This window comes from Durio zibethinus, chromosome 28 (genome assembly GCF_047325235.1).
Source record: "Durio zibethinus cultivar Kanyao isolate XHJ-2024 chromosome 28, ASM4732523v1, whole genome shotgun sequence".
In the NCBI taxonomy this organism is placed as follows: Eukaryota; Viridiplantae; Streptophyta; class Magnoliopsida; order Malvales; family Malvaceae; genus Durio; species Durio zibethinus.
In genome coordinates this window covers 1,050,758-1,072,760 of record NC_143189.1, presented here as the reverse complement: position 1 = coordinate 1,072,760, position 22,003 = coordinate 1,050,758, and the positions used below count along the sequence as shown (strand labels likewise).

Genomic DNA, 22,003 nt, shown 5'->3' with positions numbered 1-22,003 from the left:
CACCATCTTTTGAATCTTAATTATATTAACCAGAGTCGTTAGGGTGCTAAACAACTCAGCGTGTTACATAATTAAGCGACAAATAAGCCTAATTTAAAAATATATAAAAAACTATATCAACTGATGTTAATTCATTGAATGAAAGAGTATGCATTAAGGTAAGATTATATATTCAAAACCCAAAAGAAAATGTACGTTTAAGATTTTTAGTACTAGTAAACTCCAGCATACGATAAAATAAGCCTATTCATCGTGTTGGGTTCAAAAACCAAAAGCGCTCTCGCCGTTAGATTTCGATCACGAGGCCATAAAGTTTTTCATCTCACTCGACCGTGCTCGAAATTACTTGAGAACCCAGTTGCCACCAGGTGCCCTCCATGCCTGGCATCACAACTGTAAACTGATTCCCGCCGTAATCAAACACCACGTCTCCAATGAAAAATAATAATAAAAAAAAAAGTTAGAAAGCTTTATGTAACAAGTTTATTTTCATCATAATTAAAGCTATTCAATTAACTAGTAGAAATTAAAACGATGATCAAATGGATATTAAGCTTAATTACAATTAAAATATCCACAGCTTGGGGTAATAAGTACTATTGAAATGGGTCCTGATTTGGTTAACATGTTACTTGCTAAAGTTTAAATAGATGTAAGTTAACAGCATCACCTGGATTATTATGTTAGTATGAAATTAAAATAAATGACTCAAATGGAAATATTTCTATCTGACAAATGAATTTACTGTTGTTAAACTATATCAGGCGACAGTGAAAACGAATGTTTCACCTGGGTCGGCACTTTTACCATGTCCATTTGGGTGAAATTTAAAGCCGGGACCGGCTTGAAACAGGTTCATTCAAAAGCGATGGCAACACATGGCTGTGACCACCGTCACATCTGGACTTATCACCACCGTTGATTTTTTAAAAGATCGACGTCATGAGTTGGGCCTACTGCAATAAGACCTGACAAGACCGGAACTAACAACGTGTTCTGTCAATGTTTTGTTTTTCACGGTATGTGACTATAGTTTTACCCTCCCGGGTACAAAGCGAATCCAGGCCATAAAGTCGAGCCTTCCCACTCTTACTCTTAACTCCTCTCCACTCCCTCTTTCTCTTCCCACAATGAAAAAATCTCTTAAAAACAAAACAAGAGTTGCGAAATTGCATTAATTGCTAGTATTTCTTAAAATCGTTTGTTGTTTCTAAAAATGGTTTCGCTGGAAGATTCTCATTCCAATTCAAACCGGTTTCCTTTGGGTCGAAACTTTTACACCCCCGGTTCAGCTTCGACCACCAAAATCCACCGACACACGGGCCGTTCCATGCGTACGGTACGCTCCAATCTCTACCAAAACGACAACAGCAGCTGCTCCTTCACCAGCTCCGTTCCTGAAAGGTCCGGATTTGTCTCCGAAAATCTCACCGAATCCGTTATCGACATGCGTCTCGGTGAACTAGCTTGCAAAAACAACGACAAATCGGTTAAGTCCGAGTCAGAAAACGAGGAATTTTTGGACATTTCTCATGCCTTCAGTGATTTATCCGCTTGCAGCAGCGATATCTCGGGTGAGTTGCAGCGTCTAGCGGGCTTGCCCTCACCCGAAAACGCGTTAATCAATAAGAGTAGTAATGAAGCTGAGCCTGAGCTGGAGCCGGAGCCGTGTCACGGCTTTCTGCAGAGAGAGGATTTCTCGACAGAAATTATTGAGAGTATTTCGCCAGAGGATCTTCAACCGACAGTCAAGATCTGCATCGACGGCCTCCAATCGTCTTCCATTGCAGTGAAACGATCGGCTGCGGCTAAGCTGAGGCTACTAGCGAAGAACCGCGTGGATAACCGTGCGTTGATCGGGGAATCCGGTGCGATCCCTGCTCTGATTCCGCTCCTACGAAACAGCGATCCTTGGACTCAAGAGCACGCAGTGACTGCGTTACTAAATTTGTCACTTTTCGAAGCGAACAAAACCCTAATTATAAAAGCTGGAGCTATAAAATCATTAGTGTATGTTCTCAAGACAGGAACCGAAGCCTCCAAGCAAAACGCTGCTTGTGCACTTCTGAGCTTAGCTTTGATTGAAGAAAACAAGACTTCCATTGGAGCATGCGGGGCGATCCCACCACTAGTATCTCTTCTGTTGAACGGATCCAACAGAGGCAAGAAGGATGCACTGACAACTCTTTATAAGCTGTGTTCGGCCAGGCAGAACAAAGAAAGGGCGGTCAGTGCGGGAGCAGTTAGGCCACTGGTGGGGATGGTGGGAGAGCAAGGGACTGGGATGTCAGAGAAGTCCATGGTTGTTCTTAGTAGCTTGGCGGGAATTGAGGAAGGAAGGGAAGCTATTGTCGAGGAAGGTGGGATTGCGGCACTGGTGGAGGCGATTGAGGATGGGTCTGTCAAGGGGAAGGAGTTCGCAGTGTTGACACTGTTGCAGTTGTGTGCTGATAGCATTAGGAATCGTGGTCTGCTTGTTAGGGAAGGTGGGATCCCTCCTCTTGTGGCGCTTTCTCAGACCGGGAGTGTTAGAGCTAAGCATAAGGTAATTTTAGTCGCTGTTGATTGCCTTGTGTTTAAATGAAGATAATGAAATAGCTTTCTCTGGAAGTACCTTGTTTCTTTGATTGATTGCCTGAGGATAAAGTTGAATGCTTGATAATCACTAGATTTGTAATCCCAATGTGGTTTATACTGGTTGATTAAACGTTACTCGATTATTAAGTGGTTGCACTTGGATGATCAGAACTGAGTGTTTTTCAATTCTCAGAGTTGCTGAGGTGTTGTTATCTACACATTAAAATGCAACATGTATCTCATACAGAATACTGAGTTTTGCTTCAATTTATCCATGCATTTATATATTCAGCATTAAGTAATGTTTGCTTCATATTGACAATTGAAGGATTTATTAAATGTTAATTTTGCAGGCCGAAACACTTCTAAGGTATTTGAGAGAACCAAGACGAGAGGCTTCTTCATCCAGTCCTTAGAGGAGAGATGTTTATTTACTCATAGAGGCTAATTATACTAGGTTATTGGGTTTTTTTTGTTTTTTTGTATAAAGGGGGTGTTTTGATGGTTTGTACAGTGAAATTTGAGAGAATGATTGTACAAGTAAAAAAGAAAATTTTGGGGAGGCTAGTGTGGAAGGGACTGACTTTTAGATGTATGATTTTGACTAGGTTTTGGGTTTTTCCCCCTAGTTGTCTCAAGGGTGGAGTTGTTTGGCTTGTGGGTTTTGGGTTGATTAAACTTGGGTTATTTTCCTTATGTTTTGTTTAGGTGACCCAAATTCTATTGCATAGGTCCACTGAGTACTGATTGTCCGTTTTCTACATAGTGACGATGGAGAGTTTGTTGATATGCTTTGCCTATGAGCATTTTAATTTTTCTCGCCGCCTCTTGTAGCTTGAGCTTTATGTGATGGTAACAATTGTGTCAGGTTCTGCGTAAAGTTATGTAAAGATCACATATCACAACCATTTTGTTCTTGTACTTTTCTTGATCATCTGTGAGCTGCGGTAGATGCAGAAGTAAACTAGTGGTTGATAACTATTTTTCCTCAAGTTTTCTGTTGTTTGGTAAATGCCCATGGCATGTTTATGCATCACCATCTGATTCCTGCAGAATGTAGGAGGAATGGTTCAGTATTGGTTTTCTTTCCTTTCCCACAATATTCCCTGCTGCTGCCAATGGGAATAGTGCATTATTGTCGAGGGATTGAATATAGCTTTAGGTGGATGCATATTGTGGCATGGTAGAGCCCTTGATCTGCACCTATTTGGTGTAAAGTAGTTAAATCTGCTGTGTGCTACCATCACCATCCGTCTGTCCTACTTGAATACATCTAGCAATGCCCACCAAACGGTTCAACCCCACCACGGAGATATCTGTGTAAATTTGTAGGAGAGAATAACTTTCTTTTTCATTCTTTGTCGTTATTAATCAAGCATTAGCTGGCAGAGCAGACGTGTTTTTGTCCTAAAGTGGTGAAGGGTTGCACTCCCAAGGGTGAAATCTATGAACCGAAGTGATTATGATGAGACCAAGTGTCGGCATCCGTTGTGGTTTAACATGTTGTCTTGGATCGCTCAAGTGTCATAAGTTATCTTCCAAGTCCAAAGGCAAAAATTCCATGACATGATGTATTTCTTCATGGAACAGAGATGAACCACAGCCCTGCATGCATATATAACATTTTAGGACATGTTGAGCTTCAAAACTTTATTTTGAATGCTAACGCCACCATGCAGATTGTTCTTGGGTGTGGTGGGAACTGGGAGAAGAAGACAAACTCTATTTCCGGCCAAAAGCGAATTTACTTTGGAGGGAAAGAAGAGGAAAATGAGTAACACTAGAGGCAAGGAGTCCAATCACACAAAATCCAGCAAACGAGAGGAACGTGCCAGCAGAACCAACAGCTTTTGCCAAGGTTAAGTCTTAAGAATTCGCTGACAATGTGATTGGAGACCCAGTTAGAAACAGCAGCCATCCGTCCACCAATACCTCTGTATCTTAGTGGGTAAATCTCAGAGTAAACAATCTATGGGACAGCTCCCATTCCAGGGGAGTAGGAAATGATGTACAATCCTAGGAGAACAACTGCCAGAAATTCGAATCTGATTGGGCAACCATCCTTGAACCGAGAACGATGTTGTCCACCACATGAACTATATAATATATATAGTAGTACTAATAATTTTTATATGGTTTAGTAGTCTGGGTCCACAGTCCAAGGAAGAAAAAACCAGGCCCAAAAATGAGCCCAGTAAATTAATGGGAGGCTGAACCGGTAGCCAGAGTAAATGCAAATCTGGGGTTGTCTGGTATCTGCTCTCCCTCACCTCCTATGAAACCTTATTATTCCTCTGTCACACACAAAGAACCGTTAAATCCTTTGATTTTTGTACTCTAAGGCATTCACATTACCAAATCATTGCATTCTTTTATATCAGATCCATTCTTAACCCTTTGATTTGATCGTAATTCTGAGACAAAACAAAGGTTGCTGGGAGCCTCTGAATTCTTCTTATAGCAGGTGTGTGCAAAGAAAGACGATCTTTTTCTTTAACTTTCAGGGACTTAATTTTTTTTAATATTTCATGCGTTAATGAATTTGATTTTTTTTTTCAGTTATTACTACTTGGATATCTATTTTTCTTGTTTCTTGAGCATTTGTCAATGCCGCTTTCTTAATCGCATCTGTTGTTGTCGTTGTTGTTGCTAATATTTATTATTAACAGAGCCCCACATTTAAAAGTGAAAGCACGAGACTTTGTTTATATATGAAGTTCTATGTTTTTTCTGCATCGTGGTCCAGCGGTAATGCTCAAAAGCAATCCTATTGTATTATATGTTACCTTGTAAAGTCAAGTGCATAGTTCATGCATATTGCAATACTATCAGGCATCTTATGTTGCAGTTGCTGATGATCTGTTACACATGATTGATTTCTTGAAGGTCTTCATAGCTATAGAAATGTTGTTTGAAGGATCTTATCAGTTCTTGGCCTACCAATTCTTAGTTTTTGTTATTTAATGTCATATCTGTAATTTTTAAAGTTCGTACAAAAACCAATGTCATGTTTTACTGGTTAAGAGGCAACATGGAACATAGGAATCTTAGGTGCACTACTATTTGGGATAAAAGCGTCAGGCTTGATATGTGAGATGTGTTTTTAGTTCCAATCTGTTATTTGCATATTGTATTAGGTATTGTTTGAGACTTCTAATTTGACATTTTTGAGGTTTTTCAGAATCCTCTAACAACTTGTCTTGAAAATGTATTTTGCACAAATGATCTGACATTTATCATATGTCCTTATTTTGAGCTTCAAAGATCTAAGTGGTAGAGGGAGCTTAAGTGGGATTTCATGCGTCGGGCAAGGTGCAAGCAAGTTCAACAGAGGGATCAAGGTACTGTTCCTTGCCTTTTGAAAATTCTATGTGTAAGACATTAATGAGTATCATATCATTTGTTGCACTTAATCAGTTAACTATTTTACTTTTTTAAATTCAGATAAAAAATTATCATAAATATTTTAACTGCACACAGTTATTTTACTCTAAACCTTAGCAATTTGTATATTTATTTATGGTGATTGTTTATACATGAGGATCCTTCTCTTCTGACTCGTCATTGGAATCAGTTGCAACATTTGCTAATGGTTTTAGTGTTTCCCTGTATTGTGTTGTCATTGCAGGGAGCTTAACATGTTCGTTGGGAAGGGGATTATTACCTAACACATAGAGCGTTTGGGATAGATTAGCCTACGTTGCAGGATGCAAAGAGTGCAGTAGAAGTTATTGCTTTTTTATTCAATTGACCCAATATTTGCTTCACAAGATAGGTATTTTCTCAGATTCTGCGTACAATCAATTGCTGGGTTGCAATTTTGTACTTTTTATACTTTCCCTGCCTTTCAAGTTTTCTTTTCCAACTGCCTTTGTTGTTTTCTTATCTAAACCGATTTCTGTTCTTGAATATACTAAGGTTGGGGTTTCTTAGGTGATAATTTTAGTCCCAGAAAACAAACTGAATGCTGAACGCTATTCGTTGTTGATATGTTCTATAGAGTGACAATCCTTGGAAGGTTGGAAATGGCTTTTGTTTCAGAGGAAGAGAAAACTGAGGATTACCTTTTCAAGATTGTATTGATTGGTGATTCAGCTGTTGGGAAATCAAATTTACTTGCAAGATTCGCTAGAGATGAGTTCTATCCTAATTCAAAGTCAACCATAGGAGTAGAGTTTCAAACCCAAAAGATGGATATAAATGGGAAGGAGATTAAGGCACAGATCTGGGATACGGCTGGTCAGGAGCGCTTCAGGGCTGTTACATCTGCATATTACCGAGGTGCAGTTGGAGCTCTCCTCGTGTATGACATCAGCAGACGACAGACTTTTGATAGCATTGGCAGATGGCTAAATGAACTTCACAGTAAGAACCATGACAAAGTAGTGTTTTATTGATTACACTTATGATGCATGTGGAGACCTTCTCAAAGCTAATCTCATTTCTTTGATCTATCCAAACTCACGGGTTCAAAATGGGTTAATTTTATCTTGTTTACAAAGTGACAGTTAGCCATATTGTGGCAAATTTTAGTAACTAGATGGTGCGTCATTTCCTTTGCCTTCCATGCCAATATTATAGATTTGTTGCTTTTTGGCCCTTGACGGCTAAGATTGACTCATGTGCCTTGTCATTTTGAACAGCTCACTCTGACATGAATGTAGTCACCATTTTAGTAGGCAACAAGTTGGATCTCAGGGATGCCAGGGAAGTATCCACTGCTGAAGGAAAGACCTTGGCAGAGGCACAAGGTTTGTTTTTCATGGAGACTTCTGCCCTTGATTCCTCTAATGTAGCAGCTGCCTTTCAGACAGTTGTTAAAGAGATCTACAACATATTGAGCCGGAAAGTTATGATATCTCATGAGCTCAAGAAGCAGGACCCTTCATTGAATGGGGAGACTCTGGTTTTACAGGGGGATGAGGACCAGCAATCTGGTACAGAGGCTAAAAAGGGTGGGTGCTGTTCATCCTAACGCTTCAGAAAATACAATCCTCTACTCTACATTTTCTTGTTCTCCAGCCAGAAGTTTCCACTTAAGTTCCTGATATATCTTCTTCTCCATGTTTTCATTTCTTGATGCCGTTAAAATGTTTATTTGAATAACATTTGTTTTACCTGTTCATGGTTATCTTATGGTGGCTTAAGAAGAGACTTTACGGAGTAGCAAATGTAAATGAAGTCAAGGGGGGTTGTAAGGGAAAAGGAAAATCAAATGATACACATTTTCGAACGTTAGCATGTTTCCTATGTTTTGTATAGTTGTGGGTTTACTCAAATTTTGACAAGTTGAAGGCTTTTGATTTCTTGCTTTTCCGCCTCCCGTTCTGTCTTCCTTCTACTCCAGTTTCCTGGAATTGAATAGTAATGTTTTCTGCTGTGATGTAATAAGACTGGTTTACATATCCAATGATATACTATGTCCCATGTTCCATGTCCCATTATATTCAACTTCTTCGCAGAATATCTTTCTTGGTAAGGATTCTCTAATTTGAAACCATGCAAGTTCTAAAAAGCTTCAAAAAAAAAATAAATAGTACGATAAGTACCAAAAGGGAGGATACACAAGTATGGAATTATTAGGGATGATAAGATTGAAACAATGAACCACGTCTAGATTGTTTGATTAGCAGTGCAGTAATGGTGTTGCCTTTTACCTATGCCAAATCTTCGTCAAGTAACGTACTATAGGCCATAGCAGCCGATAAGATCTAGAACAGTGGTATTTAAGATTTATTTAAGTTTGACATTAATGACAACTGATTTTAATCCTTAAATCGAGAAGAAACCTAAACCTTGCCTGAATCAAGGGTACAATTATGGAGCTTTCACAAAAGTAAGAAAATTTTACAAGGAAGCACGCCACAGTGGCTACTCAAATGTCCGCCGCAATAAAGTTACATTTTATATGATTTATTATGCACGAGTCACGGCCACATAAATAAAATAGTTAATTAGTTATACAATGTCATTGCAGTGACAGGGAATTATATAATTCCTATCATACGAGACTATTGCGAGGAACATTTTAAATCCACCCCGTTGGTCAATTGGGGGATAATTCTAAAATTCCATTGATGTATGCTCCAAAACTTGGCTTGGCTAGGCTTAGATGGTGGCTCAAAAACTCGCCTCCTCAGTAGTTGGACGCCTCAAGAAATATCGTAAACTATTAGCAAGAACCTGCCAGATTTTGATATCGCAAAACTCATGAGCACAAGTTGGCAACAGCTCATTACGTCTTTAAAACGATGCCCACAGCAAGCAATTAGGACTTATGCCCCACCTATATGATCAATACTATACAAATATACTCTACTTTGATGTTTTTTAGAAAGCCTACATTTCTCTCTGCATGTGAAATTAGCAGGTGGACTATGACTTATTGAAGTTTTAGGTCAGGCTGGAACTGGTTTCTTTCCTAAGGGCTAAGTTTTGAGTCATTTTGCTCTTTACCTGCTGCAGAGGCTTGATGATGGCTTTACCATTGTAGCTGACGTGAAACTTTGCCTTTGCCAACAGACCCTACGTCACCAAGGTAAAAAAGTGGAGAGAAAATTAACACCATTGGGCAAATACCAATTCTTCAAAAGAAAAAAAAAAAGAAAAGGAAAATGAATAGATAATCACCTTGTCTTAGATGACAAAAAACAAAAAAACAAAGAAAAAGAATAACTGATCACCTCAGTGTCAAACTCCCCAGACTCAACTGCAATGTTGATGTCAGTGATAGTTTTTACAAGATCCACCAACAACCCTGGACGATCGGCTGTCTCCACATATAGCAAGCTGAACCAAATTTTTTTAAAAATTAAAATTATATGGAAATGAGGAATACTAAAAGCCAAAGCATGTCAACCCTTTCATTTATAACAAACCAAAAATCATCAGGCATGGGAGGCAACTAGCAAAAAGTTTCAACACAGGGTCAAGGCTAGAGTCTTAAGCTATCAAAATTATAAGGGCAGGGATTGCATTATACAAGGCTAAAAGACCATCAATGTAGAGAGAGACTGCAGTATCCATTACCTACGGTCAGGACCATCATCATCTACAGTTATGTGGGTTGCAATGTCCACATCAACCTGAGGAATTTCAGCAAAGCAAAATTTAAGACAGGATGGATGTGGGATGTCATGCTCAGCTCAATAATTGATGGACAATTTGTAATATTTATAAACAGTTGCACTGGTCTCAGTAGCAAGCATGAAAAATATCCATTGGAATTACAACAAAGTTAATATGACAGTCTTCTTATGGCTGCAAAAAGCTTGTTTTAAACATTCAAAATGGGGAAATACCTGAACTCAGTGGGTGAGAAGAAATGATAAACTCTGAAAGAGGAATACCTTTTCTTTTGGTGGCTCAACACCAAAGGCTACACCCATTGCTAACTGGGAACTTGATTCCTGGACCACAAATTAACAAGTCAATAGGCTTTTGCTAGGAGATTCTTCATCAATAATAAGGAAAAAGAAGAGCGGATTACTGGATGATACTCTAGTAAGTTGTTTATAATTGTCAAGCGAATTGCCTCAAGCAGTTCTGGGTCTTCAACTTTCCTTCCAGTATTACTACAGAAAAGCACCACCACTATATTAGTAAAATTGCATTTAAAATAGCTATTATAACAAGTTAACAACTAGTACCGAACATTCAATTTTTTTCTGTGTGTTCTATTAACTGCATTGAATTTCCAGAGTTGCACTTAACCCTATCTGAGTCTATTTACTTCATGAATCAGATAAAGAAATTCTAATTGCTTTGCCACAGTAACAAGATTTTAGTTCAAGGGAAATGAGGAGCAAAACTTCTGCCCAATAATTCAAGCAAAATGGTGATCTGAACTTTTGAAGATTCAAAACCTATAAAAGGTATACATTATACCCTCTTGCAGTCCTAGACAGATATAATCAGTTATGCGTATAATACCATTTGTCACGTTTGAATTATTTAGGAGTATGTGCAGTTACAGTTGTAATCACTTCTGATGTTTCTAGAGGTATATCAGGTACTTCCAATCTCACTTAAAATTAATCCTAGCCAAATATTATATTAACTACTTATCATTTTTTGTAAAAAAGTTCAGTTAATAACTGATGTATGCTGAATTATAGGAGTATTAACCACAAACAAAAAGAAAGTTACACTTGTTAACTGCATATAGCTAAACGTTACAGAAAATGTAAACTGCTAGAAAGGCTTGACAAGTTTAAACTGAGTACATGAAAATGCAAGTTGAAAATAACTTAAAAGGCATAGATCTTACGCCTTAGTGATGGCAAACTTGTTGTGCTTCCCAGAAGAATCCAGATAGACATTTGCTTTAGTAACATTCAACCCAAGATTTTTAAGTGCATTCATCTGCAACTCATTCACTAATAGTTAGGTTATACATAAAAGTTTATCCTACAAAGGTGAGAATTTCAAATGGAAAGCAAAATATAGGTCTTCTAAAATGGAAAGTAAATGGATTTATACCGTATCAAGAAGAGCTCCAAGGCGATCACCAAAGGTTATTTCCACTACAGTGGCGTCTGGATCAGAATCTTGGTCAATTATAACTTTGGGGGTTGGAACAATATCAGTGTCGTGGAAACTTCCATCATTCTTCAAACATACAACCATAAGAAAAGGAACTTAAGCCAGTCAATACATAATTAACAATAAACCAAACATATTATTGCTCTTCCATACCTCCAAAGCTGTGGCTGATGGTGTTGCTCGTGGAATGACTCCTGTCATCGAACACGACAATCTGACATTATTATGATTAAAAGTCAAGTTGTAGTTTAGCAAGAGATTAGGTATCAAGATACAATAACAACATTAAACAATGTTAGCAAATGCAAATCCAGTTGAAGAGTAACCTTAGTAAATTGAAGAAACATTTGAATGGGATGATTCATACGGTTAAATTGCAGCCAAAGCTAGTGTGCTTTTATCTATTGCCATAAATGAAATAAACAAGCCAATTTAAACTAGTATCAGGCTATCAGCAAATTAAAGACTCTGACGTGCTCTAAATCGCCCCATATCTGATTCTGATTCAATTCCTAACATAATAACTCATTTGTTCTACTTGGAGACAGAAACCCTCAAGACACATAAAATCTAGATTTAAAAATCATCCAAAAGAGTCTTCAAATCAACAATTTCAGCATCCAGAAAAGGAAGTATCCAAATATTAAAGAAAACAAGAAAAAAAAAATTTAAATACGAATTTTATTTAAGAAGGGTTAAAGGTACCTTCTTTTCTCAAGATTGTTGGGTGGCCTGATGACAAAGGCTGCAGGACAAGAATGGTTTTTGAGTTCAAAGACGGGAATGTTGTCAGCGTTGCTGCTAAAGTATACTACACAATTAGCAGCAGAAGCCATAGCCAAAGCCATTATAAACTAGAGCTACGTGCTACAGTTATAGAGAAGAAGCAAAAGGAAGAGAAGAGAGAGAGATCAGAAAGAAGCAGCAAGCTTCAAGGAATGAGAGTGGGCTCTCGTTTTATCCGCCATAAGATAAACAAAGAGAACTCTCCTTTATTTTGCTCCTCTGTTTCTGTCCCCACCCTTTTGTAGTTACAACCTGATCCTATTCCGTCCGGCATATTATCTCTAACGTTAAAACGGACCCGTAAGATTTTCTAAGACGTGTTTGGTTTCCACATTTCTTTGCTCTCCCCACTCTTCACAAACCAGATTCTATAAAATGAATTAAGATAATTTAAAAGCAGATATTCAAATCAATATTCTCTTTGGTCTACAGTGTTTTTTAAGAGTGAAAATCCACGGTTGCCAAACATGGCCTTACATGTTGCGGAAGTGACAACAAAAGTTTAAAGCCTGGCCACGTAAGCACGCAACCAACGTTACAAGTGATAGTGGCCAAAGTGCCCTTGTCGTAACGAAACGTGGCGCTTCCTCGATCCTCTCTGTCTGAAAGGACTTTTCGGTCGGATTTAGGTGACGGTACCCGAACCGAACTCGCTCCCAAATTCTCGAAAACAGGACAGGACGCTAATAAATTGGAAAATTGGATCATTCACCATATTTTTAACCGAATGAAGAAAAGCAAGGGTGAAAGTGATCATTTATTTTTTGGATGAAAGGGACAGATTGATTGAAAAGAAAAAGAATTGAAATTGAGGGAATCAAATAAATAAATAAAAAGAAAAAGAGAATCAAAGAAATTGGGAGGGAGAGGATGGGGAGGCTGTTCATAGAGACGCTGAGTGGGGCAAGGATCTTCAAGTGCAAATTTTGTAAGGTGGATTCGGCGTCCTACAACGACATCGTTTCAAAGGACTTTCAGGGTCGTTTTGGCCGTGCTTACCTCTTCCGCAACGCGTAAACTTTTTCCGTTTTACTATCCTCTTCCATACTAATAATCGTCTTCTCTTTGCTTATTTTTCAAGGGTTCTTTGTGTGTGTGTGTGTGTGCAGGGTAAATTTAAGCTTAGGGCCGACAGAAGAGCGGATGTTGGCGACCGGATTGCACAAAGTGAATGACATTTACTGTAGCTCTTGCCAACAAATTCTTGGTTGGAAATATGTAAGCTTTTATTAGTTTTTCTAATCCTACACTTTTCATTTTAATTTCACAATTTCAACTTGAAATGTCAATAGGAATTGAATGAGACCCATGTTTATATTCAGTTATTGTTTGCTTGGAAAGCTTCTAATTATAGTTGATTCGCTCACTTCCATCTCATCAAATAGGTTCTTTTAGATTCAGTTATTGTAAAAGTGCCAGTAGTTATTAGTATAATCATTTAATTTAGAAGAAAAATAACCAGTATTGCTTTTTCTATCCATTTAGACTAAAGATCAAGTATATTCTAACTTCAATCTCATATGACAAAATCAAAAGCCTTAAACCTTAATGAACTTTAGAACCTGACAAGAATTAAGGCTTTGCTTGGAAGAAAGGATGGAAAAGGGTGAGGATGAAAATTTTTTTAATCTAATGGTTAAGCTACAAAGTAGGAAAGTGGCTATGAATTTTAACCATTGGATTAACAAGTTTTCTATCTTCACCGCTTTCCATCCTTCCTACCAAGCAAAGCCTAAGTGATTGGCTTGCTTATAATGGATTTGGTGAAGAAGGCGTAGGGATTTCTTCTTGGCCTCATTTTCTATTTGCAGTTGTACCTGTAATGTGTAGATTAGATTGTCTTTCTTGGAAAATTTATTGGTATAAACTTCAAAGTGAATATGGCTTATGGTAATGTATGCAGGAGAAGGCATATGATGAAAGTCAGAAGTATAAAGAAGGAATGTTCATTCTTGAAAAAGAAAGGATGTTAAAGGAGGGTTGGTGATGCCCCCGGCAGGCAATGCCATGCCATGGAACAAAAACAAGAAGAAGAAGATAAGTTAGGTTTTGGCTTAGTTGATATAGTCTTGTAGATGGTGAAGCGTTATAGGTTATCACATATAATGCTTGCAGCTGTTACCACACAAATTAAAATCACATTTTGAATTTTTTTGTTGATACTGTCATTTTACTTATAGAATCTCTTATTATGGTAGTTTTCTTGCATAGTGTTTGCTGACATCATTGAGTTCTTAATTTGACTTGTTCGTTTTTCCTTTTTTCTTGGAAAATGTTTTGGTAGCATAGCTTTTGACAACTTGGAAAAAAATGAGATCTTTACACTTTACAGTTCTTCTCTGAATTAATCGTGCCTATTATGTGCATATATACGAATGTGCAAGTGCAGAATAAGAACATTGATGTAAATGAGGTCAGATTTTTGGTCCATTGCATTAGTGGAATTGTTCCCATCACAAGATGGAAATCAGTAGCCATGTTTATGTGAACTGTTGCAGAGATCTCCCAAGTCCCAACTGACAAGAGAACTTATGGCCAATTCCTAGATAGAAAGGACCACTTGGTGATAAAATCCCTATTCTTGGTGATGCACCAATGAAAGTGACTATGAAGCTCTTGCAGAACGTATTGGTTAAGAAAGTTTGGATAAGAGCTTAAAATGACCACACATTCAGGGAATTAAGATGACTCATCGGGTGCACTTGTTGATATAGGCGTGACAGATTCAGCCCAAGTTGTGACTCCAGTGACTGCGTGTTAGTTTGAGTAGGAAAAGCAATCGGTGGATAGTGGCTTGGAATCATGGTTTATTTCTTGCTGCTCTTGTATTGACTTCTACCAATGCCTTCCCACAGAGCAACAACATACATTATGCAACCCCAAAATCAAAACGAATTTATTTTAAAAATTTGTTAATTTGGTTGGATCAAATTTCAAAGAATTCAGATGCTTCAAAGCGCAAGAATTAATATATCGTGCAACTCAATTCTGTTGAAGAGAAAGAACTTAGAACTTTTTTACGAGAGAGCTTTATGTCTCCAAACCTCCATATTTTTTTTATACAAACTCTCTGTCTCACCTCTTAAACATTGGACTTGATTGAAGGGACAAATGACATTATGAGGCCCATGTATCAAGGAGAAAAGGCCCGATCTAATTACAGACAAACAAAGATCTTGCTTCCCAGCTCTTGAAGCCGACCACACCCATTTCAAACTGGGAACTTAAACCTTGAGCTATGCCTTGTGTACTAGTTTTCTCGAAATTTTTTTCTTTATTTTTTTATCATGCAAAGGTAGTTCGTCGAAATTTTGAACGCCAGAGTGGTTGACAAACGTGGGAATAGAACAAAGGTATATGCTGGCATGGTTAGAAGTTGGATTGAAGAAAGAAATTACACAAGAAATAAATCACATTTTGTAGCATCTTATTCTGGGGAAAGAGTATCCCTCCAGTGTTTCACAATGTAAATCCAAACCAAACATCTCAATCTAGAAAATACAAGAACCCAGCAACTTCACTGGATATAACAGCAGAAAATCCAACAGCTCTCAAGTAAAGGAAACAAAAAAGTCTGCTCTTTGTATGTATCACTCTGTCACCAAGAGATGCATGATACAATAATCTGAGTATACCCACAATCTGATTTTACATTTAATTAATCCCAGCAAAGAAAACCTGTATGAGAAAAAATGAAAAAAAAAAAAAAAACTCAAGCTCAAACCTTACATGAATTCTTTGTAACTGATCTCTATAACAGGTTTATCAAAACAGGTGAATCAAATTAGCTCTACTCATATTTTCACATGAAACTGAAATATCTCACTGAGGAAAACGTAGAAATCCAGCCATTCACCCTCTCCAACATACAAATATCCTACAATTATCTTTTGACATCCCACCATCATCATCCTATGCAGCAATTCCTGGAAAAGATGGTGATCAAGAGGAAATGAGTACCTCAAAGAAATCACCCAAATTAACATTATCTGTTTGTCAAATAATAACTGATAAATAGGGGTTTTCATTTGCAAATATGGATGTTGATATTTATTCTTGGAGGGGAGGACCTGCAGATATCATGTCATAATGTTTTACCTGGTTTGCAGAGTAATCTTGTACTCAATATGCTAGATGGCGATACAGTCTAACATGCATGGCGAACAAGTGATATATGTAGCAAGCACACAAGATTTAAGAAAAATTATGTACCATTAACTTGCAACTATTTAAATTTCAAAGGCAAGTTTTTAATAGAAATTTAATGTTGTTGAAGATAGGTTCTGAAAGGTACAGTCAAGGGCATCCTTAAGATGGTCAAAAACAATGAAATTGCCGAGGAAGCAATTTTTCTCAGAGTAGTTTTAATTATTTAGTAAATGGCAACTAAAAAAATCTACTTCAATCAACTCATCTGCAAAACTAGTGCAACCTAAGAATGCTTTTGGTCTAAAACTAGCGTACTCTCTGCATCTGTTGATGAGTGTTCTATATCATTAAAGAAGCAGAGCCATTAATAAGTAAAAGAAGACAGCGAGATTATCAGAGGAAAAGAAAAGGATAATAACAAAACAGTATATTAGAAAAGAAATCAAGTCTTACCTCTATTTGACTGCCTATTGGTAACACTAGAGCCACCAATGTAACCAGCAGAGTTATTAGACATAACATCTGAAGTTGTATTTCCCAGGCCAAAACCAAAAGAGCTAGACTGCTCCATGTCTAAGGGAGAAGATCGCCAAGTGGAATCCCCATAAAATGAACCATTTTCATAAATATCAGCATATGCCCCATCGTAACCATCATTTGAAGCACCATGGGATGATACCTGTGCAACGCTGGTCCCACTGTTTCTCCCATAGCCTATCCCTCCTGATCCAACACCAAAATCTACACTTCCATACCTAAGATTGCCATTATTGTAAGCAGAAGCACCACCTTCTCCTTGACCTGAACCAGGAGAGGAACCCCAAAGTGCTCCAATGCTACCAAAAGAACTCACACCTGAATTCCCACTTCCAGAACCCACAATAGTACTAGAGTTTGTGGAATTAGTAGCATAGATAAGACTTCCATTTCCCCACATATTTCGACCTGCTGAGTTTAAGATACAACTATTTCCTCCACTGCCCCCACCATACCCAAAGGGGCTGGCAAACCTGTTTGAATTTTCATTAAAGGAAGTGCTCAATCCCCGTCCATAGCTTAGGTTAGAACTAAGGTTTGAGCTCCCTCCATAGCTTGGACTCAAATTTGAGTCAAAATTCAGTCCCATCCCATAACTAGGGGTCAATGGAGAAAATCCATTGCGACCAACAGTAACTGGACTAAATCTACCTTCCATTCTAACACCATAACCTCCAACCGAACTAGTATTATAACCCTGCATGTAACCATTAAGGAAGCTATTGACTCTACTCAGACCAAAGTTATACCCACCTAACTGGTTCCGGCTAGGCCCCGGAGATGATTCTTTGGGGACAGCCCGCTTGACCTCAACCATTTTCCCATTGAGTTCATGAAATGTTCTCCGCAAGACTATATCCACGGCTTCCTCTGAATCATAAGTTATAAATCCAAAACCTCGTGGCCTCTGAGTGTTGTGATCATACATCACAACGACATCTGTAATTGTACCAAACTGATCAAAGTACCTCTTAAAGTCACTCTCAGTGACTGTGGATGCTAAGCCTCCTACAAATATCTTTTTTGTGCGAGCAGGACCAGGTGATCCATGAATGCTAACATTGCTTTTGTTTAGAATGTTCTGGTCATCCCTAGGAACTGCCTTCTTTGCCTCAACCTGAAGTAGAAAACCATAACATAGAAAATGGAGTTTAACATAATTTCAGTTTTACAACATAAAACCTAGTTTCTCAAGTGCACAAACTCTTTGAATCTTAAAGATAGGCAACAACTAAAGCTGTTTAAATTTTCCCCAAATTTTGTTTTATGGATCAAGGAAACTTACACTATTTTAAAATTAAGGAATTCAGATACAAGATGTACAATAATATGCTTCTTCATACAAATTGTAATTTTACTGCTCTAGGTTCTTAGTTGCAAAGTCATCATCTCTTGGATGGTAAATAATTACTAATGGTCCATATCATTAGCAAATTGTGCTGGCTGAATGCATTGACTCATCTGAATGCAATTGTAACCGAAATAATTGTGCTATTTTTTGTCTAGCCCAAAATAAGCATTCAGTCATTGTAAATTTATTCTACAACTGAGAGCGATAACATACTGGTGATCAAAACAGCAAAATAATGCAGTTGACATCACAATGTTCGGGAATCTATCACCTTCATTTGCCCTCGAAAGGGAAATACATATTATCACAGTAGTTCTTACTCAATAGCAACATGTTGCCAAGCAAACCTCACAGTGTACAATATAAGCATAAAAATAAAACTAATATAACTTAACAAATTCATTTTCTAAGTCCTATTTTAATCAAATAAATAGCCAATTGTGATTTAATATATATATATATATGAATGGTCATCAAACTGCATCAGGACAAGAAACTTACTAATTCAAAAATCTTTGAATTGTATGCTATATAGTTCATGACATAAAAGAAAACCAATAAAATAATATCGTTCTGACTTGATCATGTTATAAGAAAGTTCAAAAAGTAGGAACTTACAGTTCTACCATCTATCATATGCTTTTCCATAACGACTCTTTCTGCAATAGCTGGGTCAGCAAAAACAACAAACCCAAATCCACGGGCACGACCGGTAGCCCGATCCTTCATTATCACAGCTTCCACAACTTCCCCAAAAGTTTGAAAATACTCTCTAAGACGGTCCTCATTTGTGTCCCAAGAAATCCCACCGACGAATAGCTTGCCAAGCTCCATTTCCATTCTGAACACAATATCCAATAATCTTGTTCAATGGAACTCCAAGCAATCATAAACAAAATGAATAAACATACGAATAATCAGCTTGTCTTAAAAGAAAAATACAAATCAAGTCTTCTCCTAGACCAATCAAATTAAATTCAACTAGAGACAAAAGCAAACATCGGATCTAGAACTCGAGGCATAACTATATGCAAATAACACCACATATAACTGAGAGTTTGCTTTCTTAAATTTAAACGCAATACAGAATTCAAGATCATGTTCTAAAAAACAATCCAACATAAAACATCGTAATGTAGATTGAACAAAGAAAACTGTACCTTGTCAGAATACAGAAATCAAGCAAAGCTTGGTTATTTATATCAATATAAAACGACGGGTGTTTTTGGATTCAATCGAAAAGCATGAGACCAATCGCCGATCGATTACGAATCGACCAACAATCAGGGACTCCTAAAAATCAAAGCAGAAAAGGAACCAACTTTAATGTGAAACGAGTGAAAGATCCAATACCCAGAAATCATTCAGAGCAAATAATGAAGAAAACAAAAGAAAAACAAGCTTTGCTGTTTTTGTTTATTAAAATTTATTTTTGAAGAGACAATGATATTAAATATACCAGGGAGAAAAAACCCAGATGGGAAAGTAAGAGAATCTAAGATCTGAGAGGAAGCATAACAAGAAGAGAGGGCTTAAAGGCCCTCCTTTTCCTCTCTTTTCTTCGTTCCTTCCAATTACTATTTTGATATCAACAGATTGTATAAATATATATGTGTGTAAAAGAATGGATTTTGTGTATCAAACAGAGAGGCAGAGATGTGTAAGAGAAAATGGATTTGGATAAAAAAAATGGATATAAATATTTGTGGTTTTTGTATTTATATATTTTTAGAAGAGAGAAAGAGAGAGACTTGGCTATCCTCTCGTGTAAGAAAGTTACTAGGAGGCGATGAAAGATGGTGACTTTCCAAGTTTGAGTTTGATTTAAAATCCCATAAAACAACGCACACACACCAAACCAAAAAAAAAAAAAAAAAGTTTTATTATTTCATTTCCGTCCCCTTTGTTTACTTCCATTTCCTTCTTCTTACCATTCACTGAAACCATGCTGCAAATACAATCCTTTTCTCAGTTTTTATTATCCTTTTCTGAGAAAAAAGGGTTATTCTTCTAATTTCACGTGGGCCTTTTGGTGGGGTGTTTAAGCTTTGAGGTAAATTACAAAGACACGCTCCAAAGAAGAAATAATGGAGTAACAAATTAGGTGGTCCATCCATTTTAATTAATAAGGTTTTGAGTTAATAGTCATAGCATGAATTTTCCAAATAATAGGTTCTTTTAATCAATTAGTAGATTTTTTAGTTTTGTTGTATTTTAAGAAGAAAAAAAAAAAAAAAACCAAAGGTGGCAAAATGAGTTTCTAAAATATCTAAATCCACAGGGGTAGGTATAATATATAGTAAAACTCTATTCCTGTTTATAAGTACGTCAAAGACAAATAAATGATTCATATCTTAATATCTGATCAATTCAAAATCAAATCATCAAAATCAAGCAAAGAAAATAGAGAGAAAAGTTTGATGGAAGTATTGTTCCTAATTTTGTTTTTTGGTGTGTATGGGTTCAATTTGTTCCTTTTTTTTTTTTTTGAAGAAATATATTTTTTTATCTTTTGAGAGTTAAGGATTAAATTAAGGGTAAAATGTTGCATAGAATGAAAAATATGAGAATAAATGGGTGATTATTAGATATATTGATTTTATGTATATGAATAGAAGTGTAAGATTTATGGCACATTTAAACAACGTTGAGAGTTGAAAGGTGAAATGGAAAAATCATAGGATTAATTTGTGGATGATCGATCGCCACCAAATATATCTACAGTATTTATGTTTGGAATCAGATAAGATGATGATTTCAAAAGTAGCTTTGCATCCAACTTAATTTTAATATTATATATATATATATGTATATAAAAGAAAAAGAATAAAAAGTGGGACAGAAGGGATTGCTTGTGCACCCACTCATCCCTGCCAATTCCATTCAAATTAGAAAGAGAAAATAGGGCAAAGGAAAGGGAGGCTTTGGGTAGACAGATTAGGGTTAGATTTGATGCATTCAAAACTTTTGTTGCACATGCATTTTCAGTTCTACAATGCAATTTCATCACTTCTTTTCTTTTGCTTTAAATTTTCAGATTTCTCATCCCACCAACTCAGATTTATATACTACTATTTATGTAGCTTTGTTTTCTTTCTTTAAAAGGGTTGAGAAATAATGACAAATTAAAGATTTTTTTGAAGATGATGATGAGGAATCAGTTCTTTAATTTATTACATTATTACATTTAAATAATAAGAATGATTTTATAGATTTTTGGACAATCTCATATGGGATTATGCGGCCAGGAATTCAGAGCTTCTTAATTACTGCCTGCCATCCAAGTGGATATCTACAAATATGACTTGTAAAATAAATCAAGTCTTGAATCAAATATGTACTTCAATTTGACTTCAAAATCAATGCCCATTTATTAAAGCAAAAAGAGAAAAAAAGTGAAGCAGGGTGATTGTAGTTTTTAAGCTAGCTAGCTAGGATCTAAGTTTATATTAGGAAGATGAGAATTGATTCTTGGATTTATTTGTATTTGTTTTGTGGGTGGGAATTTCCATGAGCACAAATGATCACAAATCACAAGTCTAACAGAGGCAGGATTCATCTTGCTTATTCTAATCTTATTCTTTAGTGTAGAAAATAAAAATTAAGTGATTTGTTGGGGTGTTAAATTGAGAGAAAGAGATATTAACTAGAGTGTTGAAAGAAACAATAATAATTAAATGATGCAAGTTGAATCAAAGAAAGATCCCTTGCCTACAAAGCATGCATGCCTCCTACCTTCCAGCTAATACTTGCTTTAGGGTCGTTGTATTATTACACTACTGCTTGTGCCAGCCATCATCTACACATTTTCCTCTTACCAATCTTTCATTTCTAGTATAATATATATTTTTTGTTTTTCTTTTTTCTTTTAGCAAACTTCATCTCTAAAAAATATTATGCTATACAATATAAATTATAAAGAGAGAAAATTCTCTATATATGGAGAAAACACCTGTAATCTAAGACAGCTTTCAGTGAAGAATATACACAAGTAGACATGGTAAGTCAAATATACAAAGCATTTACATGTAATCAAGAATTATGTTGATCAACTTTGTG

At 36.7% G+C, this 22,003-nt stretch overlaps 5 protein-coding genes across 13 annotated transcripts; 3 read left to right on the top strand and 2 right to left on the bottom strand.

Annotated features, from left to right (window-relative positions):
- The first annotated feature begins 1,051 nt into the window (after nucleotides 1-1,051).
- LOC111280747 (uncharacterized) lies at nucleotides 1,052-4,963 on the top strand. Its single transcript, XM_022868204.2, has 2 exons — nucleotides 1,052-2,545; nucleotides 2,931-4,963. The coding sequence occupies exons 1-2, from the start codon at nucleotides 1,217-1,219 to the stop codon at nucleotides 2,991-2,993; spliced, it is 1,392 nt and encodes a 463-aa protein (XP_022723939.1). The 5' UTR covers nucleotides 1,052-1,216; the 3' UTR covers nucleotides 2,994-4,963.
- Nucleotides 4,692-7,863, top strand: LOC111280750 (ras-related protein RABA5a-like). Of its 3 annotated transcripts, XM_022868208.2 has the most exons (6): nucleotides 4,692-4,829; nucleotides 4,959-5,041; nucleotides 5,842-5,918; nucleotides 6,206-6,352; nucleotides 6,578-6,942; nucleotides 7,221-7,863. In XM_022868208.2, exons 5-6 carry the CDS (start codon nucleotides 6,603-6,605, stop codon nucleotides 7,550-7,552), a joined length of 672 nt encoding a protein of 223 aa, XP_022723943.1. In that variant the 5' UTR covers nucleotides 4,692-4,829; nucleotides 4,959-5,041; nucleotides 5,842-5,918; nucleotides 6,206-6,352; nucleotides 6,578-6,602; the 3' UTR covers nucleotides 7,553-7,863. The 3 variants fall into 3 exon arrangements, with proteins under 3 accessions (XP_022723943.1, XP_022723941.1, XP_022723942.1); XM_022868206.2 differs by lacking the exons at nucleotides 4,692-4,829; nucleotides 4,959-5,041; nucleotides 5,842-5,918 and having other exon boundaries at nucleotides 6,230-6,352; nucleotides 6,496-6,942; XM_022868207.2 differs by lacking the exons at nucleotides 4,692-4,829; nucleotides 4,959-5,041; nucleotides 5,842-5,918 and having other exon boundaries at nucleotides 6,232-6,352; nucleotides 6,511-6,942.
- A 594-nt stretch (nucleotides 7,864-8,457) lies between these two features.
- Nucleotides 8,458-12,260, bottom strand: LOC111280748 (ACT domain-containing protein ACR11-like). The gene is made up of 10 exons (XM_022868205.2): nucleotides 11,827-12,260; nucleotides 11,275-11,335; nucleotides 11,059-11,187; nucleotides 10,847-10,941; nucleotides 10,067-10,151; nucleotides 9,927-9,986; nucleotides 9,607-9,662; nucleotides 9,261-9,366; nucleotides 9,034-9,102; nucleotides 8,458-8,760 (listed from the first exon to the last, which is right to left on the bottom strand). The coding sequence occupies exons 1-10, from the start codon at nucleotides 11,967-11,969 to the stop codon at nucleotides 8,698-8,700; spliced, it is 867 nt and encodes a 288-aa protein (XP_022723940.2). The 5' UTR covers nucleotides 11,970-12,260; the 3' UTR covers nucleotides 8,458-8,697.
- Nucleotides 12,261-12,493: 233 nt separating this feature from the next.
- On the top strand, nucleotides 12,494-14,104 carry LOC111280751 (putative yippee-like protein Os10g0369500). Its single transcript, XM_022868209.2, has 3 exons — nucleotides 12,494-12,920; nucleotides 13,017-13,125; nucleotides 13,811-14,104. The coding sequence occupies exons 1-3, from the start codon at nucleotides 12,778-12,780 to the stop codon at nucleotides 13,892-13,894; spliced, it is 336 nt and encodes a 111-aa protein (XP_022723944.1). The 5' UTR covers nucleotides 12,494-12,777; the 3' UTR covers nucleotides 13,895-14,104.
- A 1,197-nt stretch (nucleotides 14,105-15,301) lies between these two features.
- On the bottom strand, nucleotides 15,302-19,761 carry LOC111280746 (uncharacterized). Of its 7 annotated transcripts, XR_016335164.1 has the most exons (6): nucleotides 19,404-19,754; nucleotides 19,105-19,237; nucleotides 18,563-18,785; nucleotides 16,510-17,710; nucleotides 15,734-15,833; nucleotides 15,302-15,585 (listed from the first exon to the last, which is right to left on the bottom strand). XR_016335164.1 is itself a non-coding variant. In XM_089757343.1 (5 exons), the coding sequence occupies exons 3-5, from the start codon at nucleotides 18,782-18,784 to the stop codon at nucleotides 15,566-15,568; spliced, it is 1,443 nt and encodes a 480-aa protein (XP_089613469.1). In that variant the 5' UTR covers nucleotide 18,785; nucleotides 19,105-19,237; nucleotides 19,404-19,760; the 3' UTR covers nucleotides 15,302-15,565. The 7 variants fall into 7 exon arrangements, 4 of the variants coding, with proteins under 4 accessions (XP_089613469.1, XP_022723937.1, XP_089613470.1 ...); XR_002689052.2 differs by having other exon boundaries at nucleotides 19,105-19,754; XR_016335165.1 differs by lacking the exon at nucleotides 19,105-19,237.
- Between the last annotated feature and the right edge of the window lie 2,242 nt (nucleotides 19,762-22,003).

Excerpts from the sequence above, each read along its gene's own strand:
- LOC111280750 (XM_022868206.2), top strand. The coding sequence starts at position 6,567 with ATGTTCTATAGAGTGACAATCCTTGGAAGGTTGGAAATGGCTTTTGTT. Across the intron at positions 6,943-7,220 it reads ATGGCTAAATGAACTTCACA|CTCACTCTGACATGAATGTA; the intron begins GTAAGAACCATG and ends CATTTTGAACAG.
- LOC111280746 (XM_089757344.1), bottom strand. The coding sequence starts at position 18,784 with ATGGAAATGGAGCTTGGCAAGCTATTCGTCGGTGGGATTTCTTGGGAC. Across the intron at positions 17,711-18,562 it reads ATATGATAGATGGTAGAACT|GTTGAGGCAAAGAAGGCAGT; the intron begins GTAAGTTCCTAC and ends TTTCTACTTCAG. Across the intron at positions 15,586-16,509 it reads CAATAGGCAGTCAAATAGAG|GTTTTCTTTGCTGGGATTAA; the intron begins GTAAGACTTGAT and ends TTTCTCATACAG.
- LOC111280747 (XM_022868204.2), top strand. The coding sequence starts at position 1,217 with ATGGTTTCGCTGGAAGATTCTCATTCCAATTCAAACCGGTTTCCTTTG. Across the intron at positions 2,546-2,930 it reads GTGTTAGAGCTAAGCATAAG|GCCGAAACACTTCTAAGGTA; the intron begins GTAATTTTAGTC and ends TTAATTTTGCAG.
- LOC111280751 (XM_022868209.2), top strand. The coding sequence starts at position 12,778 with ATGGGGAGGCTGTTCATAGAGACGCTGAGTGGGGCAAGGATCTTCAAG. Across the intron at positions 12,921-13,016 it reads GCTTACCTCTTCCGCAACGC|GGTAAATTTAAGCTTAGGGC; the intron begins GTAAACTTTTTC and ends GTGTGTGTGCAG. Across the intron at positions 13,126-13,810 it reads AAATTCTTGGTTGGAAATAT|GAGAAGGCATATGATGAAAG; the intron begins GTAAGCTTTTAT and ends TAATGTATGCAG.
- LOC111280748 (XM_022868205.2), bottom strand. The coding sequence starts at position 11,969 with ATGGCTTTGGCTATGGCTTCTGCTGCTAATTGTGTAGTATACTTTAGC. Across the intron at positions 10,152-10,846 it reads AAGTTTGCCATCACTAAGGC|TAATACTGGAAGGAAAGTTG; the intron begins GTAAGATCTATG and ends GCTTTTCTGTAG. Across the intron at positions 8,761-9,033 it reads TCATCAAGCCTCTGCAGCAG|GTTCTTGCTAATAGTTTACG; the intron begins GTAAAGAGCAAA and ends AAAATCTGGCAG.